At 55.3% G+C, this 15,656-nt stretch overlaps 6 protein-coding genes across 6 annotated transcripts; 4 read left to right on the forward strand and 2 right to left on the reverse strand.

The window, feature by feature from the left end:
• Window positions 1–900: 900 nt before the first annotated feature.
• IWZ02DRAFT_472479 (RmlC-like cupin domain-containing protein) lies at window positions 901–2,712 on the forward strand (the record flags this gene model as incomplete). The annotated part of the gene is made up of 3 exons (XM_066768953.1): window positions 901–946; window positions 1,183–1,431; window positions 1,577–2,712. 3 exons carry the CDS (start codon window positions 901–903, stop codon window positions 2,710–2,712), a joined length of 1,431 nt encoding a protein of 476 aa, XP_066617840.1.
• Window positions 2,713–4,594: 1,882 nt separating this feature from the next.
• IWZ02DRAFT_387045 (uncharacterized protein) lies at window positions 4,595–5,719 on the reverse strand (the record flags this gene model as incomplete). The annotated part of the gene is made up of 2 exons (XM_066765514.1): window positions 4,595–5,200; window positions 5,255–5,719. The coding sequence occupies 2 exons, from the start codon at window positions 5,717–5,719 to the stop codon at window positions 4,595–4,597; spliced, it is 1,071 nt and encodes a 356-aa protein (XP_066617841.1).
• A 188-nt stretch (window positions 5,720–5,907) lies between these two features.
• IWZ02DRAFT_465526 (Sds3-like-domain-containing protein) lies at window positions 5,908–8,078 on the forward strand. The gene is made up of 2 exons (XM_066768461.1): window positions 5,908–6,463; window positions 6,517–8,078. The coding sequence occupies exons 1-2, from the start codon at window positions 6,044–6,046 to the stop codon at window positions 7,753–7,755; spliced, it is 1,659 nt and encodes a 552-aa protein (XP_066617842.1). The 5' UTR covers window positions 5,908–6,043; the 3' UTR covers window positions 7,756–8,078.
• Window positions 8,079–8,138: 60 nt separating this feature from the next.
• Window positions 8,139–9,953, forward strand: IWZ02DRAFT_513019 (uncharacterized protein; the record flags this gene model as incomplete). The annotated part of the gene is made up of 3 exons (XM_066770570.1): window positions 8,139–8,158; window positions 8,467–8,633; window positions 8,692–9,953. 3 exons carry the CDS (start codon window positions 8,139–8,141, stop codon window positions 9,771–9,773), a joined length of 1,269 nt encoding a protein of 422 aa, XP_066617843.1. The 3' UTR covers window positions 9,774–9,953.
• Window positions 9,954–10,402: 449 nt separating this feature from the next.
• Window positions 10,403–11,566, reverse strand: IWZ02DRAFT_154518 (HD domain-containing protein). The gene is made up of 3 exons (XM_066761974.1): window positions 11,380–11,566; window positions 11,270–11,329; window positions 10,403–11,144 (listed from the first exon to the last, which is right to left on the reverse strand). Exons 1-3 carry the CDS (start codon window positions 11,417–11,419, stop codon window positions 10,486–10,488), a joined length of 759 nt encoding a protein of 252 aa, XP_066617844.1. The 5' UTR covers window positions 11,420–11,566; the 3' UTR covers window positions 10,403–10,485.
• A 31-nt stretch (window positions 11,567–11,597) lies between these two features.
• On the forward strand, window positions 11,598–14,203 carry IWZ02DRAFT_465532 (HAUS augmin-like complex subunit 6 N-terminus-domain-containing protein; the record flags this gene model as incomplete). The annotated part of the gene is made up of 2 exons (XM_066768462.1): window positions 11,598–12,014; window positions 12,067–14,203. 2 exons carry the CDS (start codon window positions 11,601–11,603, stop codon window positions 14,089–14,091), a joined length of 2,439 nt encoding a protein of 812 aa, XP_066617845.1. The 3' UTR covers window positions 14,092–14,203.
• Between the last annotated feature and the right edge of the window lie 1,453 nt (window positions 14,204–15,656).

Raw genomic sequence — 15,656 nt, forward strand, 5'->3', positions numbered from 1 at the left:
GAGCTGCAGCATTCCATACTGTAGCGACCAAGGCAGTGTTCGGGACCAGATGGAGAACAAGTCACTCCAGGCACCAAGCTGAAAAGGACGGTTCGCGTTGTGGATCGTATTTGCAGCAAGATGATGTTGCGATTGGTCAATCAGCAGAAGCATTGGAAATGGCTGGTTTGGCTTGGGAGAGAACCAAGGCTTTGGACTTGATGGGTAGGGCAACTGACGGCAAGTCGGACTCACGGCGGGGGACCAGCGGCAAAGGTGACAGACGGTCGGGTTGCTTGTGGCTTTGGCTTGAGCGCTTGCATTGGTAGACCAGACGGCGACATGGTCTTGGAGCACGCTGAGTAAAGGCATGCAGTGCCATCACCAATCCTGCGGCCTTCACGGCTGACTTACGCCCAATGGCAAAGTGAGAACAGCCCAAGCTTTATCAAGCTTTTGCCAAGTGAGCATCCCCGTCCGGCTTCTCGATTTCGGTAAAGTGTGCCGTGCTGAGGGTGCATGGCGGCGTCCATCCCCGCCACCCCGCTACCTATCCACCACACGGCTATGGGTCCAGGCGCACACGAGGCCCCTCCACTGCTTTCATCACCAACTTGCCATCGAGATATCACCTTCTGCCGCTGGCTTGTGGAAGAATTTGGTCTAATTGGATTTGCGAATTGAAAATATCGGACTGTGTCCGATTCATTTTACGCCTGAGCGCTGCTCACGGCCCAACATGTTTGGTATACGCCGAGACTTGATTGCCCGGTTTTTGAATATAATTTCTCTCACTACCACCGGGCACTAATGCTGGCCCATGTCAGGCCTCTGTAAGTCCGGCAAGTCCGGCAGCGGTATGCATGCTATGATTTCTCCATGACTTTCCCTGGTGAGGTACCATCGCTACGGCACCTACATATGACCGCAGCACAGGCGTCGGTCATGCGTGCGTCATCTTTCATAGGTGAGCAAACGCAACCTCAGCGACTGCTCTGCTTTCTGCTTGGTATAAATATTCGCTCTCTGACAGACCCGTCAAGCCAGCAGCTTTTCGTTCTTCTTCCATTTCTTCACTTCTTTTCATCAAAACTTCCAAGGCCAGGATGAAGTACCCGAGTAGCCTGCTCCACTCGCTTTCTGTTGCTCTGTTGATAGGGGACGCCACTGCTTTGCCTGCCCCGCAAAACCAGAACAATGCAGGAGGAAACGAGGGACTCGTCGCTGGACCCCCTGGCGCATCGGGAGAGCTCCGAGGTCCAGACTCCCTTCGAGGCTACAATCCCTCGAGTCCATTGACTCAGGATACGACTGTGATTCCGCCTTCGGACTTTGAGCTCGCTCCTGGACAGTCGGACAATCCTGACCTTGGGTTCTATCTTGATCTTTCCACGGTCAGAAACCCTCAGCCAATTCGTGGAAGCACAGATGCTCCTACTGACCCTGGTCCACGTAAGTGTTTGTGAATGCGTCCATGGAATTATGGCGGCAAGAGATAAGGACAAGTGCTCGAGAGAGTGGAATTGTCTTCTTCCAAAGATCCGATCACATTGTAGTTTTGGCTCGTCTAAAAAATTCTTGGCTAACATCTCGCCAGGAACCGAGGCCTACGACAGGCTGAACAGTGACTTGTTCGCCCCTCCAGGCACCGACAAGGGCGATGTTTTCAACGCCAAGTGGCCCATGGGAATCTCCCATAACCGTCAAGGTCTTCGGAGTGCAGGCTGGGCTCGCCAACAAAACGTCAACGAACTGCCCGTCGCGACTGCCATGGCAGGCGTAGACATGCGTCTCGAACCCAACGCCTACCGCGAATTGCACTGGCACAAGCAGAATGAGTGGGCGCTCATGCTTAACGGGAGTGTTCGCATCGCCGCCGTCGACGAAGATGGCCAATCCTTCGTCGACGACCTGCAAGCCGGCGACGTGTGGTTCTTCCCGGCGGGCAAGCCGCACTCGATCCAAGCGTTCGAGAACGGCTGCGAGTTCCTGCTCGTCTTCGACGACGGCAAGTTCAGCGAAGACGGCACGTTCCTCGTCTCGGAGCTGTTTGCGCGCAACCCGCGGTCTGTCCTGGCAAAGAACTTCCGGACGGACTTGCAGGCGTTGGACAAGATCCCCGAAGAGCAGCTATACATCTTCCCCGGCACGCCTCCGCCGCGCAACATCTCGGAGCAGAACGTCACGGGCCCGGCAGGCTCGATTCCCGTCGTCGATAGTTACAGCTACCACCTGAGCGCTCAAGAGCCGTACCGCGTCCCTGGCGGCACGGTCAAAATTATCGACCCCAAGTCTTTTCCCATCGCGTCCAACTTTGCCGCCGCGCTCTTTGAAGTCGAGCCCGGCGCCATGCGCGAGCTACACTGGCACACGACGAGTGACGAGTGGTCGTTCTTCCTCAGTGGCCAGGGCCGTGTCACCGTCTTCGACGCGCCCGAGAGCTCGCGCACGTTCGACTTCAGCGCCGGCGACGTCGGATACGTGCCCGTCCCGGACTCGCACTACATTGAGAACACGGGCAACGAGACGCTCGTGTATCTCGAGGTGCTGCTCGCGCCGGTGTACAACGACATTAGCGTGGCGCAGTGGTTGGGTTTGACGCCCAGCCAGATTGTCAAGGACCACTTGAACGTCGATGATGCGTTTATTGATAAGCTGCCGCGGACGAAACAGTTCATCTTGCCCGGGGACAAGAATCTGCTGCAAACGAACTTCGACGATGAGCCGTTGTAGTGATTCGCACTTGGTTATGTAATGTGTGTTTGGCATTGGACTGCAGGGGAAATGTCCATACGATCGTTATGACTGTCAACTGCTGCGGGCGTCTGGTCGCTGGCCTGTCCCTATTTCTCGTTGTATTCTTTGCGCTATTGCCATTTCCTGTCCTTATACCATTCAGTCTGCCCGCCATCAGCTTTTGCGCTTGCGTGTTCGAGTGCTTTGCAAGTACACTGTCTAGCTCGGCGCTCCTTTGCAGTATAATATCACACCAGGGACGCAAGTCTACAAGTACGCCAGTCAAGAGCCTATCAATTCATTCAACTAAGCGTTCATACAGCACAAGAAACATACCGTCTACCTTGATCGTCCAGAACCTCGCTACACATCTCATCCCTGTCATTTTTGGTCCGCCCATGCCTGTCAACGCCTGCCCATCCTCCCCTTCCCTGTTTAGCATTGCGCCGCCCAGAAGCTCCAGAACTGGACTGCGCCAAGCCCAGGGCGTAGAGGAGGCAAACGCACGGCTCGGTCGTCGGATACGACACGCAGGGCGACAACAGCGGCGAACGCGCGAGGCTTGCAGTCGGGGAAAAATTGGGCTGTAATGGTGGCGGTGGTGGTGGTGGTGCTGCCAGCCACGCACATTGTTCGCCCATCTCCATCCTTTCTTTTTCATGCGTACCCAAAGAGAGAGAAGTGCGCGGCCAAACAACCAATCAGTCAAATCGAAGCAGTGCCGCAGTGTCTTCAAAGAACACAGCAACAGATCGCTCTGCTCCTGCCCACCCGCCCGCTGTTCTGGGCAATACCGTCACTGCATCGCGTCGGGAGGTCCCGCTGTCCCGCCAGTTCGACTCAGCCTTTTTCTGTTCCTTTCTACCCGTCCCAACCCATCCAATCCCATCCCCTCTACTCCCACCACACCAGGTCTCCGCCTGGCATGTCGATTCAACTCGGAGCCGACGTCAGCTCTAGGCAACAGCTGCAGTGCGGTGCAGTGCGGTGCCTCTCCTCGCTTCTCTCTTCTCGTTTCTTGCCGCCGCCGACGGAAATAGATCAGGTCTGCTGCGGACGAGTCGATTAAAGGAGATAGTCGGATCTTTGGAAAGGGAGGGAGGGATGTGACGCGTGAGCCGTGCGGCGATGCTTGAGTAGGCGTGGTGGGAATCCGAGGTTCCAGGGAGGAACGCGTGTGTGAGTGTGGCAGGATTGCCGAAGGAGAAGGGGAGGTGAGCGGGATGTTTGATCTGGTGTGGTGGAGTGGAATCGACAGTGAGGGTTGGTTGGTTGCACTGCTCGACTTCGAGTTGCCCTGTCTTCCATCTTCGTGTTGCGAGTGCATCGCGTGTTGTCCGTCAGATGTATCAAAACATCTCACATCCACGCTCTGTCAAAGCAGGCAGCACAGGCAGTGCAGGAACTTCCACACAACCTATGTATTTCCTGCGAGGGCTCTCAGAAGAATTACATGGACTCTTTCCTCCGCTTCTCCTTCAACGTTCTCTGCGACTCCTCAACCACCCCACCCACCATGGGATCAAGAGAGTAGTGTGCTGTGGCCATCATTGGGGCCATACGAGCGCAGTATTGAGGTCGATGATGATTCGGCATGTTTGCAAAGCGCTCGGATTGGGATATTGGTTTTTGCGAGAGCGGTGTTTTGGGCTGTGATATGTGCCAAGATTGTTGCTCGTTGGGCGCTGGATCGATTGACAGATGGGTACCCAGCGGGAAGCTGCTTGGCAAGCGGAGACTTGGCATAGTGGATTTTGGGCGCATACGACACCGACGAAGAGAAGAGTGCAGATGACTTGGAGATGCGTGAAAAGCTGGTGGCAGGAAGCTTCAGGCACGACGAACTGCGTGAAGTGAGAAGGCTGAATCCATCTCCACTCTACTTTCCCTGCTTCTCATTTCTTTCACCTCGAAAGTTCCTCATAGCCGTGTCGATTTGCGACATGGCTCTCGCCGCCCGCTGCAGTGCAGCTGGCAAAACATTCATCCAATCCATGAAGCAAGCGTACAAGGGAAAGCTCAGCTCACCCCCTTCGCCTGCATCCACCATCTTGATGATCTCGTTGGCCACCTGGACGGGCTCTACTACGGGCCCAAAGAAATTGGACGGCGTGGCCATGGTCCCAAAGAGCGGCGTAGCGAGCTGCCCGGGGGTCACGAGAATGGTGCGAATGTTTTTGGCGCCGAGATCTGGCGAATGTCTGAGCTCGCCTATAAGAGATGTGTGCATAGCGATGAGGCCGGCTTTGGCGGCTGTGTAGTCGGAGAGCTTGGCCGCGCCGATTTTCCCAAGCACGCTGGAGACGGTCACGATGGTACCCCCGGTGGGAGAAGACATCATGCCTGGGAGGAATTGGCGGATGGTGTAAAAGTGGGAGAGGAGGTTGACGCGAAAGTTGCGTTCGACGTCAGAGGGAGAGAGGTCCAGCAGATTTTTACCATTGACAATACCAGCATTATTGATGATGATGGTAGGCGTGCCGAGCTAAAGATTCTGGTCAGCACGAATTGGAATTTGAGAATGTATCTCAAGACCTACGTCTTGCTTTATTTGCTCGGCGGCCTTTTCTACTGAAGTGGCATCTCCGACGTCGCAATGGTAGTAGTTGATACCGCGAGCTTCGGCTTCTTTGATTTCAGCTACATCAAGAACAGCAACGCTGGCTCCTCGCATGCCGTAGACTTCGGCAATCAACAGACCGAGGCCGCCGGCGCCTCCGGTAATGACAATAACCTCGTCATTCAAGTTGATTGGACGTGGTGGGCCATAGGCAAGGCGTTTGTTGATCAGACTGAATAGGTGGAAAGCGCTGACCAAAGAAGCATGGGCGACAGAGACAAGAAAGGAAGGGAAATGGTAGGGCGTTCCCTGAGCTCGCAATGACAGCGGAAATATCCAGGCTACAAACGGATGGAAGACGGTGTAACTGGCTACGTATGCGAGGAGATCAATGGTGAGGTGGGCGTGCCATGGGCTGGAGACGGAAGAAGATGGAGGAGCCATGAAGGCCGGCTCAGTTGGCCATGGGCATGGTCTTCTCTCCGCTTGGACGAGGTGTTGAGTTGTTTGAACCGATGGACCCGCAAGTAGAGGCAGGCGGCGGAAAAACAGCGGCCCGAGCCAGTTCGCGCGGCGCGTGGGTGGTGCCGGTGGTCGGGTGCCCGGTGACGGAGCTTGCCGTTCACGGATCATGCTCGCTCTGCTCGTCAACTCTTCTAACCACCACATTTACCTCTTCTCTCTCCATTCTCTGCCCTGCGACCGTCACCGCCCACTCAACGCCCATCTTCTCCCTTCTAATCACTGCGACCTCTTTGCGAGCCCACCATGGCCCGCGCCCGCAGCATCTCTCCGTCCGGCGATATACCCTTTGGCCATTCTGCTACCTCACCTCCACCCTTGCCGCTCTCCAAGCGGGACAAGCGCCGCAATATGCTCGCCGAGAAGCTGGCTGAAATGGCTGCTGGATTTTCTGAAAATCGCGACCAGCACTACCGCGCTCAAATCCAAGCCGTGCAGACCGACATGGCTCTCATCATGCGCGCTGATCCGTACTTGAACAAGCCCTTGGACGATAATGGGGAAGAGGTTGCCGAAGCCATCGCTGGTACCACTGGTGGACAAACTGCCCAGTCGGGCTCAGCAACTGGAGACTACGTCGCTCAGGTTGGCAGGTTTTACTCCCAGTTCGTCAATGATGTAAACGACGCTTTGGAGGCGCGCGACGTCTCCCTCACAATGCTTTCTGTATGTTGAAGCAAGCGTTCGTCTGCAAGTCGGAGCTCACCATGCTGTCCCAGAACAAGTTCCATTCGAGTATGCGCGAGCTCGAGCACTCCCACCACTACAAGGTCAAACTGGCACAAGAAGAGCACCGCCATTTGTCAAACACACTCCGCGAACGACTAGTCGCAAGCATCAAACAACGGCAGAGCCGCTTGATGAAGGAAAAGGAACAACTAGACATTGCCGACAGCAATGCTCTACTACTCCACCCAAACCAGTTCTGCATCCAGAACCCTGCGTCTCCTGGAGGCCCGACAATCAACCGCAAAACCAGACACACGCGCCACAGAGTTGGAGACCAGGAGGACATGGTCGGATCTGCCTTGGCCAATGATAAGTCGCGCAAGCGTAAAGCGGCGTTTGACGACGGTGACAATGGCTCGCCTGGTCCCTCTGGCCGCGGTGCCGATCTTGGATTCGCCTCTCCCTTCCGCGACGCGAGAGCAAAGACCATGCATACCCAGTTTGAAGCGCCTGCATATTCGATTGAACGTCTTTTTACCGACAAGGAGCTTGCAATGACCATGAACACAGCCGCCATCGCAACGACCCATTTCTTCAACAAGCTCAGGGTGCAGGAGCAAAATAGCAATAATGGATCCACAAACACGGCGAACGGCAACCACCATGGTTTGGATGGCACGGATGAGTCTGGCACTGCCACAGCCAACGAAGGAGAGAATGAGGTCGAGGACGACAATGCAACCCCAGCCGCACCGGAAATGGAGCGGACGCAATCCCACCACGCAACTCGGGGCTCCACGCGCAACAATCCACTTGCAGACTTGGCCTTTGCGGCAGAAAGCAGAAGTGCGCTGGGCTTTGCTCAGCCAATCATACTTCCTGCGAGCGTAGGCACCAAGGCCAATGCATCCGCTCCCACTCCTCCCGGCCTGGCCAACGAAGAGGTCAATGCCGACTTCGCCATCATGTCTCGCCGCACAGACGGCCAAGATGAGCTGAATGACAAGCTCCTCCAGACTGCATGCGGGCCCCTACAAGCCAGAGAGTACGAATACCAGCCAAGCAACCTCAGAGCCGATCCCGCCAACGGGATCCATCTCAACGCTCTGGCGCCTCACCTGGATCTCGGAAGCGTCTCCATGAGCGCTGCCAATAGCGTTGGAGGCCACAGCGACGCCGGCATGGGCGGTGTTCCCATGAGCCGGCACGGCAACGGCAGTTCCATAGGCGGCGTTGGCATGAGACGGACAGGCAGCGGCATGGGTCGGGGTAGAGGTCGGGGAGCATAGCGATGAACCGATGAGGATCTTTTTCAGCCCCTTGTCCGTTTGGCGTTTGCACGTCGAGAGGCTCTGTTCATGATACCCAGCTGACGGTTTCCCTGCGTGATTCTTTAGGAGTAAATAATTGGGCGGCGGCACTGGTGGCGAAGTGTAGGGAGTTGGGATGCATCATCTAAATTTTTTATTTTATCTTTTTTCCTCCCTTGTTTCTTCAGCCTTTCGATTGACGCGTCACGCATAAAATTACTTCGTTCTTATAATTCCAAACATCGAAGTACATGTAGGAGAAGGCATAGCTATTAAAGTTGCCGCACATCATTGGCCCATCCACCTTAAGTCTGTGTGAGCGCTTCCAATGCAAGGCAGGGACGTTGTTTTTGGGGCCCTGGATGTGCCTGTGTGATATTAGGTCTGCTTGAGCAGCTACTACCTTGCCTTTTCACCCATCTACCCAATTCACATCCTACATCGACGTCCCAACCCACACCCAAATACCTCTTTCAGTGACCTACTCTACCTCCAAATCGACTCCTCCATCCATCAACGTCCACTCTCTAAATCTACTCTCCACTTATATCTTTGCGACAATCACCGTCCTCTCTAATCTCTCACCAAATACTCAACCCCGCCAACCTGAGCCTTCTCATCCACGAGCGAGCGAGGAAGCAAGCCAGCAAATAAAGCATCCACATATCGACCATGCTGTCCACGCAACAGATCTCGATCACTGCTTGATCTGACTGCAACCGAGTCGTCTCGCCGCTCACCCGCTACTCATTCGCCCCATCCACCTCCTCTGCTGCCTCCTCTCTCGACACGCCTCTCGTCCGGTCTACGTACGGCGCTGCTTCTCGCTCCTCACTTCTCGCTTGGTTCGAGCAAGAGTACGTCGACCTCCTCTACCACACCCATGCCTTTCTCCCTTACTGACTCTCTCACCAGTGCCTCCGCCGCACCCTCCGCCACCAAACAGCCATCCACCACCAGCTCCATCAAACACATACTCCAACTGCAGGATCGGCCACATTGACCATCATCACTATCACTATCAGTACAGAGACAATCTCACCAATTACCACAATTACGACTATCATTATCATTATGGCTATGGCTATGGAGACGTTCCGCTGCCTTCGCTGGAGCCGTTGGTGGGCGGCGAGGATGAGTGGGTCGGTGAGGGTGATGGCGAGGGCGGATTCCACCAGAATGGAGAGGCCGGTCAAGATGAGGGGTTTGACGGTGCAGGTGATGATGATGAGGGTGTGGGCTACGTCCACCGCCAAAACGACGGTCAAGATGAGGAACAAAACGACGCAGAGGGCGAACAGCATGGTGAAGGCGAAGACGACGCCCGCGACGAGGGCACTGAAGCAGAGCAGCTGGAAGACGCTCAGCAGCCACCACCCGGCCTCTACGGTCTTGCCTACGACGATGCTGAGCAAGTTCAAGGCGAGTGGGCGGAGCAGCAGACGCAGTATGACGATAAGCAGCTGGGAATGCAGGCGTTGCAGCAGCCTCTGCCCAGCGAGAAGGCGCTGAGATTGACGAAGGACGGTGACGACAGGAGGAATGCGGATGAGACCAAGGAAAACACGAAGAAGAGGAAGAGGTGCGGAAAGGAGGACGAGGGCGTCGACATTAAGGAGGAGGAGATGGACGACGATGGGAAGTGGAAGAAGAGCAAGAAGGTGAAGGACAATGAGAAGAAGAAGACGAACGAAAAGAAGACGTCTGAATTCATGGCGGCGATGCAAGACTTGGAGGAACAGAGAGACGGAGAAGATGGAGAAGAGCAAGAAGAAGACGCATCAGAAGCGAGTCGAGGCAGGGAAGATGTTGGCCAAACTCGCCAAGCTGAGAAACCGCATCGAGTAGGTACGTTTTTCCAGATCCTACCCCAAAAAGACACGATTGCATTGAAGCGGATGGGTCATGTTGCTAACGCTGCACAGGGAAGCAGGAATAAGGCTTACCAATCTGAGACGCATGTTGAAAGCCGCGTAAGCTTGAAGCGTAAGACTTGAAGCGCGACGGCGCCTCACATCGATCAGGCATGAGGGTCCGATGGGGGACATGGATAGACAAAAGGAAAAAAGGAAAAGAGAAGAGAGGGTGGAAGGTGAACAGGACAAAAGCAAAGGGGCAAGGAATTGAGTGGGAAGACGAGACGAGAAAATGAGAGGTGAACACAAGTAAGTCAAAAGGGGCAAAGGACGAAAAAGTTAGCGAGCAGGTACAGAAAGACGACTTAGGTACGGATCCAATCTACCAACATCATCAAATCATCACTGCCTCCATTAGCGAAACACCTTTCATGCCTTACTCACGAGAATCCTGCTAACTCGCATACGGGTGATGATGAACAACCGAAAGTTGATTGTTGAATGCTCCAGCATTCGTCTATGCCTCACATCCGTCCTATCCTCTTCTATGCCTTTCCCTTCTCTCCCGTCTGTCTTGAAACGAAGTCACAAACAATGACAGCAAGCAGCGCCTCCCTGCCCCGCCTGGTCTGGCTTGTACTTACAACAGGCCAGCCATTGCTTGATGTCCTGTCTCCGACTCCATGATAAGCTGCTGGATGAAACAAGACCAGCAAGCACACAGGCAAATAAGTGATGCCAGACACGATACTCCAAACGCCGCCCATGTGTCGTCTCTCACACTCGGAGAGACGAATCAAAAGAAGAGTCTCGCACCAGCCTCTGAAGCCCCTCTAGTCGCTCCTCATAACCGTCACACGGTCTTGCGGTCACGACCCCACGAGGGCTCCTTGCCCATGCCCTTCCAAAACTGCCTGCGCTCCTCAAACAGCTGCTCGGCCCACTCCTTGATCTCGGGGAGCGTGATTTTGGTCGCAACCCACGTAAACTCGCCGATGTCGAGGGCGCCGTGCTGGCCCTTCTCGTACTCCATCATCTGCAGCAGCAGCTCCATCTTGTCGATGTCGTGGACGAACTGCGCCTCGGGCGTCACATTGTCCTCGTACTCTTGCCAGACGGCGCGGATGTCGGCGACGGCGGAGGCAGGCGTGGACGTGACGCTGCCGAGGAGTCGCGTGCACAGGTAGTCCATGGTTTCGGTCTCGCGGCGGCTCTTCTCGTCCTTGGAGACGGGGTCGACTGGCGTGATGTCGCCGACCAGGGCCTCGGCCATGTCGTGCACGAGCGCCATCTTGGTGCAGCGCGGGATGTTGAGCCGTGCGGAGAGGCTCTCCGGCGCCAGCATCGTGAGGATCGACATGCGGTACATGTGGTCCGAGATAGACTCGCCGTGGTTGATGCCGAAGCGCCGCCATCCTTCGCGCTTGGTTGTCTTGAGCCGTTCGAGGACGTGGAAGAAGGGCAGTGGGGAGGTGCTGTCGGCGGCGGGTCGCGAGGGGAGTTGCGATAGTACTGTGGCGGGTCAGTGGGCGTTGGTTCTGGTGAGCGGGAATGTGGTGGGGTCGTGGTGATGGTGGTGGGCAAGCAGAGGGAGGTCTGCCTACACGGTAGAGTCCGTTACCGCTGTCTAAACGTACCGGTTTCTGGTGACCATGGCGCCTCTACATCTTGCTTTGATACGAGGCCGGAATCTGGCTCTGAGAAATGTGAGCGGCGCGCGCTTCTTGAGCATGCGGTATGGACTCACTCGGCGAATTGTTGGTTTGGGGAGCATCGGGGGGAGACATGGCGGGCGATTGACAAGGAAAATGGGAGTACAAGGCCGAAAGCTGGCGGCGCGAAGCTCTCGCCTTGTAAAGAGTTATGTAGAGGTAGAGGTGAAAGAGAGGCGACGCGCAAAGTCAGCCGCAAACAAGCCGTCGTGAATGGCCAAGGGACCGCGAGCAGGAAGGAATACCAGACGCCTGCATGCCGCAGCTACCCACTCCTACCCTACTACAACACCTCACACCAACTCTCGACGTCGCCCTTTGTAACCCTACGCGTCGCTTAAACATTGTCATCTTTCAAGACATGACACCTGGTCTCGCGCCCGCCGGCGCGCGTCCTTCGTCGCGTTCCGCCGCGAATCCCAGCAGCTCCAGAGCTCCAGGGAACCCAAAACACCCCAACGCCGTCTGCCTGCACCCATTGTCCAGTCCCGAGCTGCTCGTCTCCAACCTGCGCCTACTCGATCTCGACCTGCTGGACGACTGGCCGCAAATTACTGAACACACCTTTATCACCAAGGACGCGGCGCAGAACCAGAGCAAGCGCATCAATTGCGTTGAGTGGGCGCTTTACCGCCTGTTTGAGATTTGGGATCATCGGTTGACGGCCGAGGTAAATTTCTGCTGTTGTATCCGTGCTAATGCTTGCTGAGTTGAAGAAATAGAAGCTGTCGCCATTCTTCCCGCCGCTTGAGCCGCTCCAGTCGCTCAACTTGCGCGCTGCTCTGTACCGCTGCCTGAATGAGCTCAAGAAAGATGGCGTGCTCGGAAGAGAGACGGTTCTCCGCAAGACCATGTTGGACGAGTGCAAGGGAGAAAAATTCATGGAGATTCTTGTCACCTTTTCTACCGCAGTCTTGCGAAAGGAACTATCTCGTGCGGGTCCGCCAAGCAGACCATCTTTGGCTTACCGCTATGCCACAGCGTCGAGGCTGCCCTCGGGCTCTCAAGCCTCGCTTTTACCTCTCGCGATAGCGCACAAAAAGGAGCTCATGCGGATTTTGAACGAAAAGGAGAATCAAAAGAGAAGGTATAGAGAGTTTGGCAACTTGCTCCAGGCCAAAGCATACGAGGCCCTCGATCGCAACCAGCAATGCGGCGAAACTCTGGATTCCCTTGAAAACGCGGGAAAAGAGTTTGCCGCTCCCGAGACAAAGAAGGTTCTACAAGAAAATTGGTTGGGAAATCCAGAGTGGCTGGATATCATGGTGCATGGAGATCAACTCGAGACCGACGACCCTCTCTTCCAGGTCCCGTTTGAGGACATTTGGCTCAAGGTGCAGCAAGGCAGAGAAATCGAAGAGCCAGCGGGGAGGCAGAAGAATCTGTTGCAGGATCTCGAAACCAGAGTGAATGCACAAGAAGAACGGTTGTCGCGATGGAAGTCTCTTCATGCAAAGGTGTTGAGCTCTCGAGGAAAAGAGTCTTCGACGACCCCGAAGAAGAGTCAGTCCAAAGATCCTACGCCCATGTTTGCATTCAACGCCCACCAAGGACTCCAAATCGGTCAGCCTGTGCCCGCGCCGAGTGAGGAAGACGATGCCTTTTTTCCACCTCCCACCGAAATATCTGGAGCATATGGATCGATTCTAGGAGACTTGCGAGACCAGCTGGCCCAGGTATCCAGACCCAAACCTGTCCGGCGGGCGCCTCCACGGTTGCCAGTGAATGCCAGACAGCAGTCAAACGTTCCAACCAAAGCGGCGTTGCAAAGCAGGTCCAGGAGTCAACAACAACCGAAGCTCTCAGAATCGGATGAAGATCCCAGTCCTGCAAGATTTGAGAGAGCCGAGTCGCCGGACTGGGCTGCGCCTCTTGGAAAATCTAGATCACAGTCGCGCTCCGAGGGAGCGAGGACTGTGAATGCTTCCAGGCAACAGCTCCCATCTGAGGACGACGATGATGTTCACAAACAATACATACGGCAACAGGACTCGCCATCCCCGTCTGCTTCTCCATCACGCGCTCTCCAACTGCCAACATCTCCTCCCATGTCGTCTTCTCCCCTCGATCCGCGCGACGAGCAGGTTGAGCAAATACTTGGCCAAATGGCAAACGCTTCACCCTCGCCTCTCAAAAACTATCCCCAGCAATTCGATGCGCAGCCATCCCTCTCTGAACGCACTCGCCTCACCATGGAATCCTACAGTCCTTCGCCCACAAAATGCAAGCTCTCCACCAGAGCGAAGCCATCGAAATCTAACCCACCACTGCCCACCGAAGACGAAGATGAAGACCCGCTCATCCTACGCACCCGTCAGACCATGCTTGCCATGGCAGCTCGCGTCCCACAGGCGTCGCCTTCGCCTCCCCTCTCGCGCAAGAACAGCGCCGCTACCAACGGCCACCGCAAGAGCATCTCGATCGAGGCAAACACATCGCGCCGCAAGTCGCGCTCGCGCGCGAGTTCCCTCCTCCCCGTCAACCCGTGGGAAGACGAAAAGGAATCGCGCCGCCGAGTGTCGCCCATGTTCCAGGAGTGGGCTGCGGCGAGCGAACAGCAGACGACGCCCAGCGAAGAGCTTTTCAAAGATGGCATTGACGAGACGAGCGTGTTTAAGAGTCGCCCTAAGATTAAGGCGAGTCCGGTTATGGCGCCTGCTGCGGACGAAGAGGATGATTTGGATGGTATTGAAGATGGCTATGGCGATGGGTTGGAGAGTTCGCCGTTGGCGGGAAGGGGGAGGTGAGCTTGCTTAGTTGCCTAGGTGTTGCAAAGGAGGCAAGGCTGCATTGAATGTTCACAAAAAGTCAATTCATGTCTTAACCGCATGACCTTTACCTTGAATTTTTCTGCTGCTCCATCATGTGCTTTGAATTGCGGCATGATTGTGTCAAGCGCGTGGAATCTGTACACGATCAGTGGGGGTCTGTCCCTCATGCCAACGCAACCCGGTCACGCGAAAGCGTCGCATGTGAGCCACTGGCTTTCTTTGAAGTATATAAATTTCTGAGCGGCGAGCTCTCTAGCTTCTCTCATCACCACCTTCCCGCCTTTCAACGGCCAAGGGGACTCTAAACTGGTGGACATCGTACTGCGGGCGCTCTGCGGTGGGGTGGGCAAAAACGACAAGATGACCGACTGTTGTTGCTCTGGCCGCGTTTGCCGTCTCTTGACTGCGTCAACGCGTAGTGAGATGGTGGTGATGGGCAACGCAAAGTCAAGACGTACGAGAATACTGTTGTGGTTTTTTGATGCCTCTCATACCCGGGCCAAGGGGGAGAGTGTCGAGGATTGAGGAGTAGACGGTGTCCCCGCGACCCAGTGTCAATCCTTCGGATGAGAATGGGCTAAGCAGTGAAGTTTCGCAAGTTCCGCAAGGTCATGCTAGCTTGTTCCACACTGACTGGGTCGTTGTGATTGTGGGGAGGAAGAAAGAGAGGAGGGCGGACTTTACTTTATACGTAGACGCAGAGCGTACGCACGCACGCTTTCACGAGACACTCACAAGCAGGAGCACTTCGCTGGCATGTGGACTGCGCTTGTGGCATGTGAGCTGCTCAGGGGTAAAGTATATATATTTTCTCCCACTCCCACTCCCACTCCCACTCTCCCCCTCTCAACTCCTCAAATGCAGTCTTCGAGTGCAAGCGATGAACTACAGCATCAAGACAACTAACTGCCTTGTCGCCCCTCACAATATTCGAGCTTGTCGTACTGGCTTCTCTGGCTGTGGGAACGTCTCTATATGACACTCTTTCTGTTTTCGAGTTACACTTCTCGAAATCGAGAAATGTGCGCGGAAGATGCGAATGATGATGCAGAGTGTCTTGCATTCAAGTTGGAGAATATCGACATACCCCTGAGAAAGTGCCCCTGAACTTTTCGGAGTTCTGCGAACCCCTTCTATCCACCACGCGTCACACTCACCTGTCTGCGGTTTAATCTCCCGAAACCGTGGAGAGCTCGGGTATAAAAGCTGCACTGGATCCTACTCGACACTTCTCTCCAGCAACGACAGGGAGGAGTGTCGACGGCGACCGGCCATCGATCAAGCTCAGACTCTTTGTTACCACAATCTCTGTCACAAAATGATGTTACTCGGTTTGCGCGTGGTGTCTGCGTCTCTCCCCCGTCCCAGGTCTTCCTTCCCCTCTTCGCTCATACTCCTGGAATTCAGCAGCACAACAGCAAAACGCCGGGGACCGTCTATCCCTTTACAATGACGACCACCATCATCACCTCCTCGCCCACCGAGAATCGCAACGCCTCAAAATGTCCCTCCTCCCCGCGGAGAAGATCCGGCGCAAAACC

This window comes from Phyllosticta citriasiana (genome assembly GCF_038021145.1).
Source record: "Phyllosticta citriasiana strain CBS 120426 chromosome Unknown IWZ02scaffold_21, whole genome shotgun sequence".
In the NCBI taxonomy this organism is placed as follows: domain Eukaryota; kingdom Fungi; phylum Ascomycota; class Dothideomycetes; order Botryosphaeriales; family Phyllostictaceae; genus Phyllosticta; species Phyllosticta citriasiana.

What these genes read in the sequence shown, in the direction of transcription:
- IWZ02DRAFT_154518 (XM_066761974.1), bottom strand. Translation starts at nt 11,419, where the DNA reads ATGTCTCCCCCCGATGCTCCCCAAACCAACAATTCGCCGA. An exon ending in CCAAACCAACAATTCGCCGA is followed by an intron (nt 11,330 to 11,379) that starts GTGAGTCCATAC and finishes CACATTTCTCAG; the next exon opens with AGCCAGATTCCGGCCTCGTA. An exon ending in GCCATGGTCACCAGAAACCG is followed by an intron (nt 11,145 to 11,269) that starts GTACGTTTAGAC and finishes GACCCGCCACAG; the next exon opens with TACTATCGCAACTCCCCTCG.
- IWZ02DRAFT_465526 (XM_066768461.1), top strand. Translation starts at nt 6,044, where the DNA reads ATGGCCCGCGCCCGCAGCATCTCTCCGTCCGGCGATATACCCTTTGGC. An exon ending in TCTCCCTCACAATGCTTTCT is followed by an intron (nt 6,464 to 6,516) that starts GTATGTTGAAGC and finishes ATGCTGTCCCAG; the next exon opens with AACAAGTTCCATTCGAGTAT.